Raw genomic sequence first — 13,275 nt, 5'->3', positions numbered from 1 at the left:
AGTGCTTTGGGGTCACACAGCATGTTTTGGGGTCACACAGGGTGTTTTCAGGTCACCCATCGCGGTCTGGGATCCCTCAGGGCGTTTTGGGGTCCCCCGGTCCCTTTTGGGGTCTCCCAGAGAGTTTTGGGGTCCCCAGCCCATTTTGGGGTCCCACATCCCGTTTTGGGGTCACCCAGCACGGTTTGGGGTCCCCCAGCCTGGCTTGGGGTCTGTCCCAGCCCCTTTGGGGTCTGTCCTGGCCCTTTGGGGTCTGTCCCTGCCCTTTGGGGTCTGTCCCGTCCCTTTGGGGTCTGTCCCGGCCCTTTGGGGTCTGTCCCTGCCCTTTGGGGTCCATCCCAGCCCTTTGGGGTCTGTCCCTGCCCTTTGGGGTCCGCTGTCCCCGTGTCCCCTCCTCAGGGCTGGCCCTCGAGGGGCCGCAGGCTCAGCTGGATGGGCCGGTCCGGGACCAGGATGAGCTCGAACTTGGTGCCGATCTCCACGGCCCGCGCGGTCTCGATCCTGAAGTTCTCCAGGACCTGCGCGGGGAGGACACGGCGCTGGGGCCTTGGGGACACCGTGGGACAGGCCCGGGGCCACCTCCGAGGCCACTCCCAGCTGAGCCGGGCCAGCATCCCACAGGATGGACCCTGGGCCACCGTGCTGTCCCCTCATGTCGGGGACTCCATGGGGACAGACCCTGCAGCCACCGCTCTGTCCCCTCATGTGGGGACAGACCCTGCAGCCACCACGCTGTCCCCTCGTGTCAGGGACCCCATGGGGACAGACCCCATGGTCACTGTGCTGTCACCTCATGTTAGGGACCTTTGTGACAGACCCCACGGTCACCACACTGTCCCCTCATGTGGGGACAGAGCCTGGAGCCACCACGCTGTCCCCTCATGTTGGGGACTCCATGGGGACAGACCCTGCAGCCACCGCGCTGTCCCCTCGTGTCAGGGACTCAATGGGGACAGACCCCATGGTCACCACACTGTCCCCTCATGTGGGGACAGAGCCTGGAGCCACCGCGCTGTCCCCTCATGTTGGGGACCCACAGGACAGACCCCACGGCCACCACGTTGTCCCCTCATGTCAGGGACCTGCAGGACAGACCCCATGGTCACCATGCTGTCACCTCATGTTGGGGACCTGTGTGATGGACCCCATGGTCACCGCTCTGTCACCTCGCATCAGGGATCCCGCAGGATGGACATGTCCTCATGTTCTTGTGTCCTCATGTCCTTGTGTCCCCATGTTCCCGTGTCCTCATGTCCTTGTATCATCATGTCCTCATGTTCTTGTGTCCTCATTCCTCGTGTCCCCGTATCCTTGTGTCCTCATGTCCCCATGTTCCCACGTCCCTGTGTCCTTGTGTCCTTGTATCATCATGTCCTTGTATCATCATGTACTCATGTCCCCGTGTCCTCATGTCCTTGTATCATCATGTCCTCATGTCCTCATGTCCCTGATCCTTGTGTCTCCATGTTCTCGTGTCCTTGTATCATCATGTCCTCGTGTCCTCGTGTCCTCATGTCCCCACATCCTTGTGTCCCCATGTTCCCATGTTCCCGTGTCCTCGTGTCCTTGTATCATCATCTCCTTGTATCATCATGTCCTCATGTTCTTGTGTCCTCATGTCCTCGTGTCCCCGATCCTTGTGTCTCCAGGTCCTCATGTCCTTGTATCATCATGTCCTCATGTCCCCGTATCCTCGTGTCCTCATGTCCCCATGTTCCCATGTCCCTGTGTCCTTGTGTCCTTGTATCACCATGTCCTTGTATCATCATGTACCCATGTACTCATGTCCTTGTGTCCTCATGTCCTCGTGTCCCCGATCCTTGTCTCCATGTTCTTGTGTCCTTGTATCATCATGTCCTCATGTCCTCATGTCCTCGTGTCCTCATGTCCTCATGTCCTCATGTCCCCATGTTCCCATGTCCCCATATCCCATGTCCTCATGTCCTTGTATCATCATGTACTCATGTCCTTGTGTCCTCATGTCCTCATGTCCCTGCCTCCCTGTGTCTCTGTGTCCCCTCACATCCCCATGTCCCCATGCCCCTGTGTTCTCATGTCCTCGTGTCCTCGTTTTACATCCTCATGTCCTCATGTCCTTGTGTCCCTGTGTCCCCATTTCCCTGTGTCCCTGCATCCCCACATCCCAGTGTCCTCGTGTCCCCACGCCCCCCTGTCCCCGTGTCCCACTCTCCCCACATTCTTGTGTCCCCCCCTCCCTGTGTCCCCATTTCCCTGTGTCCCTGCATCTCCATCTCCCCGTATCCCCACCTCCCCCCCCCTGTCCCCATGTTCCTGTGTCCCCCTGTTCCTGTGTCCCCACATCCCCGTGTCCCCGTGTCACCACCATCCCCATGTCCCCATGTCCCCATGTCCCCCTGTCCCCCTGTCCCCACTGTCCCCCTGTCTCCCTGTCCCCGTGTCCCCGTGTCCCGGTGTCCCGGTGTCCCTCACCCCGGGCGGGATGCGGTAGTCCTGCAGGATGACCTCGTGCGTGGTGTACCTCTGCAGGGTCACGGCCACCGGGTGCAGCCTGCGCGACACGTGCCACCGCGGGCTTTGGGGACACCCCGGGGAGGGCGGTGTGCCCTCCTCACCTGAGCGGCCCCTCCTCACCGTGTGGATTTCAGCATCTTCTCGCGGTCGCCGCCCGTCTCGCGCTTGGCTGCCAGGACCTCTGCCCGCAGCTGCTCCTGCACGCCCGGGGCCCGCGCCAGCTCCAGCATGGCCCACTGCAGGGTCATGGACGTCTGGGGACAGACACGGGGCACGCAGCTGCCAGGGTCTGCTCAGAGCTGCCAGGACCTGCTTGGTGCTGTCAGGACCTGCTCAGAGCTGCCAGGACATGCTCAAGGCTGTCAGGACCTGCTCAGTGCTGTCAGGACCTGCTCAGAGCTGCCAGGACCTTCTCAGGGCTGTCAGGACCTGCTCAGCCCTGCCAGGACCTGCTGAGCCCTGCCAGGGTCTGCTGAACCCTGCTAGGACCTGCTCGGCGCTGCCAGGACCTGCTCAGAGCTGCCAGGACCTGCTCAGCCCTGCCAGGACCTGCTCAGAGCTGCCAGGACATGCTCAAGGCTGCCAGGACCTGCTTAGTGCTGTCAGGACCTGCTGAGCCCTGCCAGGACCTGCTCGGTGCTGCCAGGACCTGCTCAGGGCTGTCAGGACCTGCTCAGCCCTTTCAGGACCTGCTCAGAGCTGCCTGCCAGGACCTGCTCAGAGCTGCCAGGACCTGCTCAGGGTTGTCAGGACTTGCTCAGATCTGCCAGGACCTGCTCGGTGCTGTCAAGACCTTCTCCTCCCTGACTTGGCACTGCCCCACCCATCACCAACCAGGACCTTCTCCCTGTCCCACCAATCACCAACCAAGACCTTCCCCTGCCTGTCCCAATACCAAGCAGGACTTTCTCCCTACCCCACCCATCACCAGCCAGGACCTTCTCCCTGCCCCATCCAGGACCTTCTCCCTCCCTGTCCCACCCATCACCATCCAGGACCTTCTCCCTTTGCCAACCAGGACCTTCTCCCTGCCCCATCCAGGACCTTCTCCCTCCGTGTCCCACCTATCACCACTCAGGACCTTCTCCCTGCCTGACCCATCAGCAGCCAGGACCTTCTCCCTGTCCCATCCCCATCCAGGACCTTCTCCCTGTCCCGTCCCCACCCAGGACCTTCTCCCTGTCCCGTCCCCATCCAGGACCTTCTCCCTGTCCCGTCCCCACCCAGGACCTTCTCCCTGTCCCGTCCCCGGGCCCGTACCGTGTCCACGCCTCCGGCCATCATCTCGGTGACGCTGGCGCGGATGTCGTCCAGGGGCAGCTTGTCGCGCAGGATGAGGTTGCCCAGGATGCCCACGTGCTCCCGGCTGCTCCTGCGCCGCAGCCGCAGGTCCCGGTACACGTTCTGGATGCACTGGTCCGCTGAGGGGACACAGGGACACCCCGGGGACGCATCAGTGTCACCGCCGTGGGAGCGGCTTCACCGCGGAGCTGAAACCTCCCAGAGGTGGCCGCGTACGGGAAATGGATTTGTAGAAAAGTTTAATATCTACACGTAAATTTTGAGGTAAGAAATGTTGATTTAGAAATGTTGGGGAAGAGGATGGACAATGCTGAGAGAGAAGCTGGATCAGAAATAAGTTTTGGAGGAGGTTTTGAAGGAAGGTTGGGTCAGAAATAAGTTTTGGGGGAGGTTTTGTAAGAACGGTTGGGCCAGAAATAAGTTTTGGAGGAGTTTTTGAAGAAAGGTTGGGTCAGAATAAGTTTTGGGGATGGTTTTGTAAGAAAGGTTGGGTCGGAAATAAGTTTTGGAGGAGGTTTTGAAGGAAGGTTGGGTCAGAAATAAGTTTTGGAGGAGGTTTTGAAGGAAGGTTGGGTGTTTGGAGAAACGGAACGATGGAGGACGGGCTGCAGCGGGATTTATGGGGGTGTTTGTGTGATTGGTTTGGGTGTCTGTGGGGTGATTGGGAAAGGCTGAGAGGTGGAGGAATGGTTATGGGGTGACCGCAGACGTGGCAGAGTGAGGTGTCCCCAGAGGTGACAGGGTGAGGTGTCCCCCGAGGTGTCCTCAGAAGTGTCCCCAGGGGTGGCAGGGCGGGCTGACAGGGTCACATGACAGGGTGAAACGGCATGGCAAGGTGTCCCCAGAGGTGGCAGGGTGAGGTGGCAGGGTGAGGTGACAAGACAAGGTGGCAGGGTGCAGGGTGAGGTGACCCCAGAGGTGGCAGGGCGGGCTGACAGGGTCACATGACAGGGTGAGATGGCATGGCAAGGTGTCCCCAGAGGTGACAGGGTGAGGTGGCAGGGCAGGGTGGCAGGGCAAGGTGTCTCCAGAAGTGTCCCCAGAGATGTCCCCAGAGGTGATAGGGCGAGCTAGCAGGGTGAGGTGACAGGACGAGGTGGCAGGACAAGATGACAGGGCGAGTGTCCCCAGAGGTGGCAGGGTGAGGTGACAGGACGAGGTGACAGGGCGAGGTGTCCCCAGAGGTGTCAGGGTGAGGTGACAGGGAGGTGGCGGGTGGCACTGACCCTGGTAGAAGATGGCGTCCCAGGCCTGCACGTGCTACAGGGTGAGGTGGCAGGGAAGGGTGGCAGGGCAAGGTGTCCCCAGAGGTGTCCCCAGAGATGTCCCCAGAGGTGATAGGGTGAGCTAGCAGGGTGAGGTGACAGAATGAGGTGACAGAGCAAGCTGACAGGGTGAGGTGGCAGGGCAGGGTGACCAGGCGAGGTGTCCCCAGAGGTGGCAGGGTGAGGTGGCAGGGCAAGGTGTCCCCAGAGGTGGCAGAGTAAGGTGTCCCCAGAGGTGACAGGGCAAGGTGTCCCCAGAGGTGACAGGGCAAGGTGGCAGGATGGGATGACAAGGTGAGGTGTCCCCAGAGGTGGCAGGGTGAGGTGACCCCAGAGGTGGCAGGGCGGGCTGACAGGGTCACATGACAGGGCGAGATGTCCCGGCAAGGTGTCCCCAGAGGTGACAGGGTGAGGTGGCAGGGCAGGGTGGCAGGGCAAGGTGTCCCCAGAGGTGTCCCCAGAGATGTCCCCAGAGGTGATAGGGCGAGCTAGCAGGGTGAGGTGACAGGACGAGGTGGCAGGACAAGATGACAGGGCGAGTGTCCCCAGAGGTGTCAGGGTGAGGTGACAGGGAGGTGGCGGGTGGCACTGACCCTGGTAGAAGATGGCGTCCCAGGCCTGCACGTGCTGGCGCCAGGTGCGGCTGCGCAGGCGCCGCAGCAGCGCGGGCGGCAGGTACAGCATGGGCGCCGTGGTGTGGAACATGCGCGACACGGCCTCGATGAAGCGCTGTGCCTCGGGCTGCACGAAATCCTGCAGCAGCCCCAGGCGCTGCCCGTACAGCACGTGGCACACCGCTGGGGACAGACAGGGACACGTCATTGTCATTGACATTGTCATTGTCGTTGTCATTGTCATTGTCATTGACATTGTCATTGTCATTGACATTGACATTGTCATTGTCATTGTCATTGTCCTCATCTCCATGGCCACAGGGATCAGCCCCAGGTGCTCCCCGTACAGCACGTGGCACACCGCTGGGGACAGACAGGGACACGTCATTGTCGTTGTCGTTGTCATTGTCGTTGTTGTTGTCGTTTTCGTTGTCGTTGTCGTTGTCATTGTCCTCATTCCCATGGCCACAAGGAACAACCCCAGGCGCTGCCCCACCGCTGGGGACGGGACAGGGACAGTCAGGGACGTGTCATTGTCATTGTCATTGTCATTGTCATTGTCATTGTCCCCATCCCCATGGCCACAAGGACCTTCCCCTGTACAGCATGTGGCACCCTGCTGGGAACAGGGACAGTCAGGGACAATCAGGGACAGTCAGGAACAGTCAGGGACATGTCATTGTTCCTGTCCCCATGGCCATGGCCACTGGGATCTCCCCGTACAGTGCATGGCACACAGCAGGGGATGGGGACAGGGACAGTCAGGGACATGTCATTGTCATTGTCCTCATCCCAATGGCCACAGGGACCTCCCTGTACAGCACGTGGCACCCTGCTGGGGATGGGACGGGGACAGGGACAGTCAGGGACGTGTCCCCATGGCCACAGGGACCTCCCCAGCACATGGCACACCACTGGGGACAGGGACAGGGACAGGGACAGTCAGGGACATGTCATTGTCCCTGTACCAGTCCCCAGGGCCACAAGGACCTCCCCGTACAGCACGTGGCACACCACTGGGGATGGGGACAGGGACAGTCAGGGACGTGTCCCCAAGGCCACAAGGACCAGCTCCAGGCACTCCCGTACAGCACACGGCACGTGGCTGGGGACGGGGACAATCAGGAACATGTCCTGTCCCTATCCCTGTCCCCATGGCCACAGCGACCGGCCCCAGGTGCTCCAAGTGGCTGCGAGGGACCTGTCCTTGTCCCCAAGGCCACGGAGACCTGGCCCAGGCGCTCCCAGTGAGCACCAGGGACACGTCCCTGTCCCCAAGGCCACCTCCAGCCTTGCCGTGGCCATGGAGACCTGGCTTGGCCTCCTGTTTGTCCCTGAGGGGCTGGGATGTCACCAGCTGGGGGCCACGAGAGGACAAAAGGCTGCTCTGGGGGACAGGCCACCCGGGGAGGGGACATCACACCCGGGGATGGGACATCACACCCGGGGAGGGGACAGCACACCTAGGGAGGGGACAGCACACCTAGTGAGGGGACAGGCCACCCGGGGAGGGGACAGGCCACCCGGGGAGAGGGCACCCTTCTTTGCTGTCCTTTGGCCAATGCCTGAGGCTGGGGCTGGTGGTTTTTTGGGAGTTCTAGGGTTTTTTGGGAGTTTTTTTGGGGTCTTTTGGGGGTTTTGGTTTTTTGGGTTTTTTTTGTTTTGTTTTGTTTTTGGTTGGTTTTTTTTTTTTAGTTTTGGGGCTTTTAGGGGTTTGGGGAATTTTTTTGGGGGCTTGTTTGTTTTTTGGGGCATTGGGGGGGTTAGGGTTTTTTGAGGGTTTTGCTGACTTTGGAATTTTTAGGGGTTTTTTGGGGAGGGTTCAGTTTTTTAGGGTTTGTGGGTTTTTGGGGTTTTGGGTTTTTCGGGGGGAATTTGGATTTTTGGGGGCTTTTGGGGTTTTTTTGGGTGGGCTGTTGGGGTTTTGGGGGTTTTTTGGGTTTGGAGGGTTTTGGGGGTTTTTTTGTGGAGGGTTGGGCTTTTGGGAGGGGCACCCCAAAACACGGCCCAGGGCCCCAAAATATGGCCCAGGGCCCCAAAACACGGCCAATGTCCCCAAAACACAGCCCAAGGCCCCAAAACACGGCCCAGAGCCCCAAAACACAGCCCATGGCACCCCAAAACACGGCCAATGTCCCCAAACACAGCCAATGTCCCCAAAACACGGCCAATGTCCCCAAAACATGGCCAATGTCCCCAAAACACAGCCCAGGGCCCCAAAACACGGCCAATGTCCCCAAAACACGGCCCAGGGCCCAACAACACGGCCCAGGGCACCCCAAAACACGGCCCAGGGCCCCAAAACGCGGCCCAGGGCCCCAAAGCGCGGCCAAGGTCCCAAACACGGCCAATGTCCCCAAAACACGGCCAGGGTCCCCAACGCCCTCCGGCCGCACCCGCGCCCTGCCCTGGGACTGTCACGGCAGGAGCCCAGATTTGGGGTCCCCCAATCACCTGAGGAGCCCGGGTTTGGGGTCAGCACTCACTGGAGGGGATTTGGGGTCCCCACTCACTTGAGTAGCCCAGGTTTGGGGACCCCACTTCTGGGGATTTCGGCTCCCAACTCACCTGAGGAGCCCGGTTTTGGGGTCCCCACTCAATGGAGGGGATTTAGGGTTTGCACTCATATGAGGAGCCCAGACTTGTGGTCTCCACTCGCTGCAGGGGATTTGGGATCCCCAATCACTTGAGGAGTGACAGGAGGCCAGATTTGAGGTCCCCACTCCTTGGGGTTTGGGGTCAATTGATGAGCCTGGATTTGGGGTCCCCAGTCACTTGAGGGGGATTTAGGGTTCCCCAATGACTTGAGGAGATTTGGGGTCCCCAGTCACTTGAGAAGCCCAGATTTGGGGTCCACACTCTTTGGAGGGGATTTGTCATCCCCACTCACTAGAGGAGACCAGATTTGGGGTCCCTACTCAGTTGAGGAGCCCAGGCTTGGGGTCTCCACTCACTGGAAGGAATTTGGGGTCAGCATTCGCTTGAGGAGCCTGGGTTTGGGGTTCTCACTTCTGGGGATTTGGGGTCCCCACTCACTTGAGAACAGACTTGGGGTCCCCACTCACTTGAGGAGCCCAGATTTAGGATCCCAAATCACTGAAGAGGATTTGGGGTCCCCACTTACTGGAGGGGATTTAGGGCCCACACTTCCTTGAGGAGCCTGGATTTGGGGTCCCCACTCACTGGAGGAGTGTCAGGAGCCGGGATTTGGGGTTTCCACTCCTTGAGGAGCCCAAATTTAGGGTCCCCACTTGCTGGAGGAGTGTCCAGGGCCAATTTGGTGTCCCCACTCGCTTGAGGAGCTTGGGTTTGGGGTCCCCACTGCTGGGGATTCGGGGTCCCCACTCCCTTGAGGAGCCCGGATTTGAGGTCCCCCTCCCCGGAGGGTTGGGGTGCCCCTGGGGCTTTGGGGTCCCCACTCACTTGAGCAGCACGCCGTAGGGTTTGTTGCGGAAGTCGCGGTAGGCCACCCAGGGGGGCACGCGGAAGCGCTCGGGCAGGGCCCCCTCGGCCTGGAACAGCGTGGCCGCGTCCGCGGGGCTGATGATGTTCACGCTCTCGTACACGCCCAGCTTCTCCCTGGGGACCAGCAGCGCCAGTGCCCTGGGGGCGGCCTGTCCCCACGGCAGTGCCCTGTCCTGTCCCCACGGCAGTGCCCTGTCCTGTCCCCACGGCAGTGCCTTGTCCTGTCCCCATGGCCATGGCCTGTCCCCACGGCAGTGCCCTGTCCTGTCCCCATGGCCAGGGCCTGTCCCCATGGCAGTGCCCTACCCTGTCCCCATGGCCATGGCCTGTCCCCACGGCAGTGGCCTGTCCTGTCCCCATGGCAGTGTCCTGTCCTGTCCCCACGGCAGTGCCCTACCCTGTCCCCATGGCCAGGGCCTGTCCCCACGGCAGTGCCCTACCCTGTCCCCATGGCCAGGGCCTGTCCCCACGGCAGTGCCCTGTCCTGTCCCCATGGCCATGGCCTGTCCTGTCCCCATGTCAATGTCCTGTCCCCATGGCAGTGGTCTGTCCCCACGGCAATGCCCTGTCCTGTCCCCATGGCCATGGCCTGTCCCCACAGCAGTGCCCTACCCTGTCCTGTCCCCACGGCTGTGCCCTGTCCTGTCCCCATGGCCATGGCCTGTCCCCACGGCAGTGCCCTGTCCTGTCCCCATGGCAATGCCCTGTCCTGTCCCCATGGCAGTGTCCTGTCCCTATGGCAATGTCTTCTCCTGTCCCCATGGCAATGCCCTACCCTCTCCCCACAGCAGTGTCCTGTCCTGTCCCCATGGCAGTGTCCTGTCCCCATGGCAATGTCCTGTCCTGCCCCCATGGCAGTGTCCTGTCCTGCCCCCATGGCAGTGTCCTGTCCTGTCCCCATGGCAGTGTCCTGTCCCTATGGCAATGTCTTCTCCTGTCCCCATGGCAATGCCCTACCCTCTCCCCACAGCAGTGTCCTGTCCTGCCCCCATGGCAGTGTCCTGTCCTGTCCCCATGGCAGTGTCCTGTCCCCATGGCAATGTCCTGTCCTGCCCCCATGGCAGTGTCCTGTCCTGTCCCCATGGCAGTGTCCTGTCCCCATTATCCCCAAATCCCTCATCCACAGGGCCCTGTCCCACAGTCCCAGTCCCCTCCCAGGGCACGGGGGATGTCCCCCTGACCCACAGTCCCTGTCCCCTCTTGACCTTCACAGCCCTTTCCCCCTCACGCCCCTCAGTCCCTGTCCCCTCCCTGGGCCCTACATGTGTCCCCCTGCTCCAGGTTCCCTGTCCCCTCCCTGGGCACAGGACCTGTCCCCAAATCTCGTCCCAAGTTCCCTGTCCCCTCCCTGGGCACAGGACCTGTCCCCAAATCTCGTCCCAAGTTCCCTGTCCCCTCCCTGGGCACAGGACCTGTCCCTCCCACCCCGCGGTCCCTGTCCCCTCCCCTCTTGTCCCTCACGGTGTCCCCAAGCCGGGCCAGGCTCCTCCAGCAGCTCAGCCCCGGACTGGGAGCGGGGCTGGGCTGGGGACAGCAGGGGACACGGGAGGGGACACGGGAGGGGACACAAAGAGGGGACACGGGAGGGACACGGGAGGGACACGGGAGGGGACACGGGAGGGGACACGGGAGAGGAGCGGGCAGGGGACAGGTGGAGGGGACACGGGTGGGGGCACACAGGGAGGGGACATGGGCAGGGGAGCAGGCAGGGGACACGGGAGGGACACGAGCAGGGGAGCGAGGAGGCGATGCGGGGAGGAGACGCGGGCAGGAGGCACAGGGAAGGGGACACGAGAGGGGACACGGGCAGGGCACCGGGCAGGGGACAGGGGGAGGGAGAAGGAGCAGGGGACAGGGGCTGGGGACACGAGGGGAGTACACGGGGAGAGGACCGAGCAGGGGACAGGGCAGGGGACATGGGAGAGGACACAAGGAGAGGGGACACAGGGAGGGGACACGAGCAGGGGACTCGGGGACAAGACACAAGGAGGGGACAGGAGGAGAGTACACGGGCAGAGGATCGGAAGGCGACACGGGGGGTGGGCACAGGGAGGGGACACGGGCTGGGGACACTGTGGGGGACACGGGTGGGGACAGAGGCAGGGGACCGGGCAGGGAACACAGGGAGGGGACGTGGGGAGGAGACACGGGGAGGGGACAGGAGCAGAGGAGCGGGCAGGGCACACAGGGGGGTGACAGGGGCAGGGGACACGGGGAGCAGACAGGGACAGGGCACACAGGGAGGGGACACAGGAGGCGACACAGAGGGGAGGGGACACGGGGAGGGGACAGGAGCAGAGGAGCGGGCAGGGCACACAGGGGGGTGACAGGGGCAGGGGACACGGGGAGCAGACAGGGACAGGGCACACGGGGAGGGGACAGGGACAGGGCACACAGGGAGGGGACACGGAGGGGACACGCGGAGGCCACACCGCCTGACCTGTAGATGGGCCCGAAGCGCTGGAAGTTGCGCGCCATGCTGAGGTGCAGCGTGCCCAGGCCGCCCTGCTGCCAGAAGCGGTACAGGCTGAGCCAGCCCGCCCGCCACTCGCCGGGCACCTGGTCAAAGGGCCTGGGGACAGCGGGGACAGCCGGGGGGACAGCGGGGGGGACAGCCGGGGGGACAGCCGGGGGGACGGCGCCCGCAGCCCCCCCGAGCCAGCGACCCCGCGCGGCTGCGGCTCGGGGACATCCCCGCAGGGTGACAGCTTGGGCGAGCATGGGGAGGTGGCCCCGAGGGACGCGGGGACCTCGCTCTTATGCCGAGCTGGTCCCGCCCCGCCCCGCGGGGACAGCCCCGCCGCCGCCAGGTGACACGGTGGCCTTGGCGGAAGGGAGGGATGTGCCCCAAAAATGATAACGAGGCACGGGGCGCGTCACCCCGGCCGCGACAGCCTTGGGGGCCGCCAGCCAGGGTCACCCCGCCGGGGGTGGCCTTGGGGACTCGGTGCCACTGCTGGGGGCGCCTCACGTGCCGGGGGCGGGCTCGGCATTGAGGGCTCCGTCCCAAATCCCGGACAGCAAACCCTGATCCCAAACACCAAATCACTAATTCCAAACCCAAACCCCAAATCCCAAACTCCAAACTCCAAACCCCCGAATCTCAAACCCCTATTCCCCAATCCCAAATCTCAAACCCCTAATCCCCAATCCCAAATCCCAAACCCCTAATTCCAAACCCAAACCCCAAACTCCAAACCCCCAAATCTCAAACCCCTAATCCCCAATCCCTAATCCCCAACCCCAAATCCCAAACTCCAAATCCCAAACCCCAAATCCCAAACCCCAAATCCCAATCCCCAGTCCCAAATCCCAGACCCCTAATCCCAAACCTCAAACCCAAAACCCCAACCCCAAATCCCAAACTCCGAACCCCAAACCCCAAACTCCAAACTCGAAATCTCAAACCCCAAATCTCAAACCCCAAATCCCAAACCCCAAATCCCAAACTCCAAATCCCAAACCCCACATTCCAAACCCCAAATCCCAAGCCCCAAATCCCAAACTCCAAATCCCAAACCCAAATCCCAAACCCCAAACTCCCCGTGGGAGCAGGGAACGGCTTTTGGGGTGTCCCGAGCCGGGGACGAAGCTTGTCCCTTGTCCCTTGTCCCTTGTCCCTTGTCCCCTGTCCCCAGGTGCGACAGTTCCCGCTGGGGTGGGGCACCGTGGGGAGGGGACACGGGGTCCCCTCTCTGGGGTGTCCCCGGGACAGGGACCCCGAGCGGGGCTGGCGGCGGATGCGACACCGGCGACAAGCACCGGGGGGCGCGCCGGGCCCGTCAGTGCCACCGCGGGGACAGCGCTGTCCCCTGCCGGGCCACACGGGCTGTCCCCTCCTGCCCCATGGTCCCTGTCCCCTCCTGTCACCTCTCCAGGGCCAGGACCTGTCCCCTGCTGTCCCTGTCCCCACTGCTGGCCCAGCCCCAAACCCCACTGCAGCCCCACGCCCTGGGGACATGGTGGCACAGTGCCACCCCTCCTGTCCCCCTGCACTGTCACCGTCCGGGGGGGACCCGCTGTGTCCCCTCCTGCCACGGACACGGGGCAGGGCCCAGGGGACACCGAGGGACAAGGAGGGACACTGGGAGACACTGGGGGACACCGAGGGACAAGGAGGGACAGTGCAGGACATG

The 13,275-nt window shown here is 62.5% G+C and overlaps 1 protein-coding gene across 1 annotated transcript; it reads right to left on the bottom strand.

Moving 5' to 3' along the window:
- Positions 1 to 383: 383 nt before the first annotated feature.
- LOC120504845 (cholesterol side-chain cleavage enzyme, mitochondrial) lies at positions 384 to 12,011 on the bottom strand. The gene is made up of 9 exons (XM_039714726.1): positions 11,580 to 12,011; positions 9,098 to 9,253; positions 7,118 to 7,137; positions 5,654 to 6,037; positions 3,754 to 3,914; positions 2,614 to 2,747; positions 2,452 to 2,554; positions 1,052 to 1,082; positions 384 to 649 (listed from the first exon to the last, which is right to left on the bottom strand). Exons 1-9 carry the CDS (start codon positions 11,858 to 11,860, stop codon positions 396 to 398), a joined length of 1,524 nt encoding a protein of 507 aa, XP_039570660.1. The 5' UTR covers positions 11,861 to 12,011; the 3' UTR covers positions 384 to 395.
- Positions 12,012 to 13,275: the final 1,264 nt, after the last annotated feature.

The sequence above is a fragment of the Passer montanus genome, unplaced genomic scaffold, assembly GCF_014805655.1.
Source record: "Passer montanus isolate IOZ18808 unplaced genomic scaffold, ASM1480565v1 scaffold304, whole genome shotgun sequence".
NCBI classification, from domain to species: Eukaryota; Metazoa; Chordata; class Aves; order Passeriformes; family Passeridae; genus Passer; species Passer montanus.
This window is presented reverse-complemented; position numbering and strand designations above follow the sequence as displayed.

Bases quoted from the DNA above. Each gene is read 5' to 3' on its own strand.
- LOC120504845 (XM_039714726.1), bottom strand. From the start codon at position 11,860: ATGCTCGCCCAAGCTGTCACCCTGCGGGGATGTCCCCGAGCCGCAGCC. The intron at 7,138-9,097 runs GTGAGTGGGGAC...TCCCCTCCCTAG, and splicing joins CCCTACGGCGTGCTGCTCAA to GTGTGCTGTCCCCTCCCCGG. The intron at 1,083-2,451 runs GTGAGGGACACC...TCTGTCCTGCAG, and splicing joins ACTACCGCATCCCGCCCGGG to GTCCCTGACATGAGGGGACA.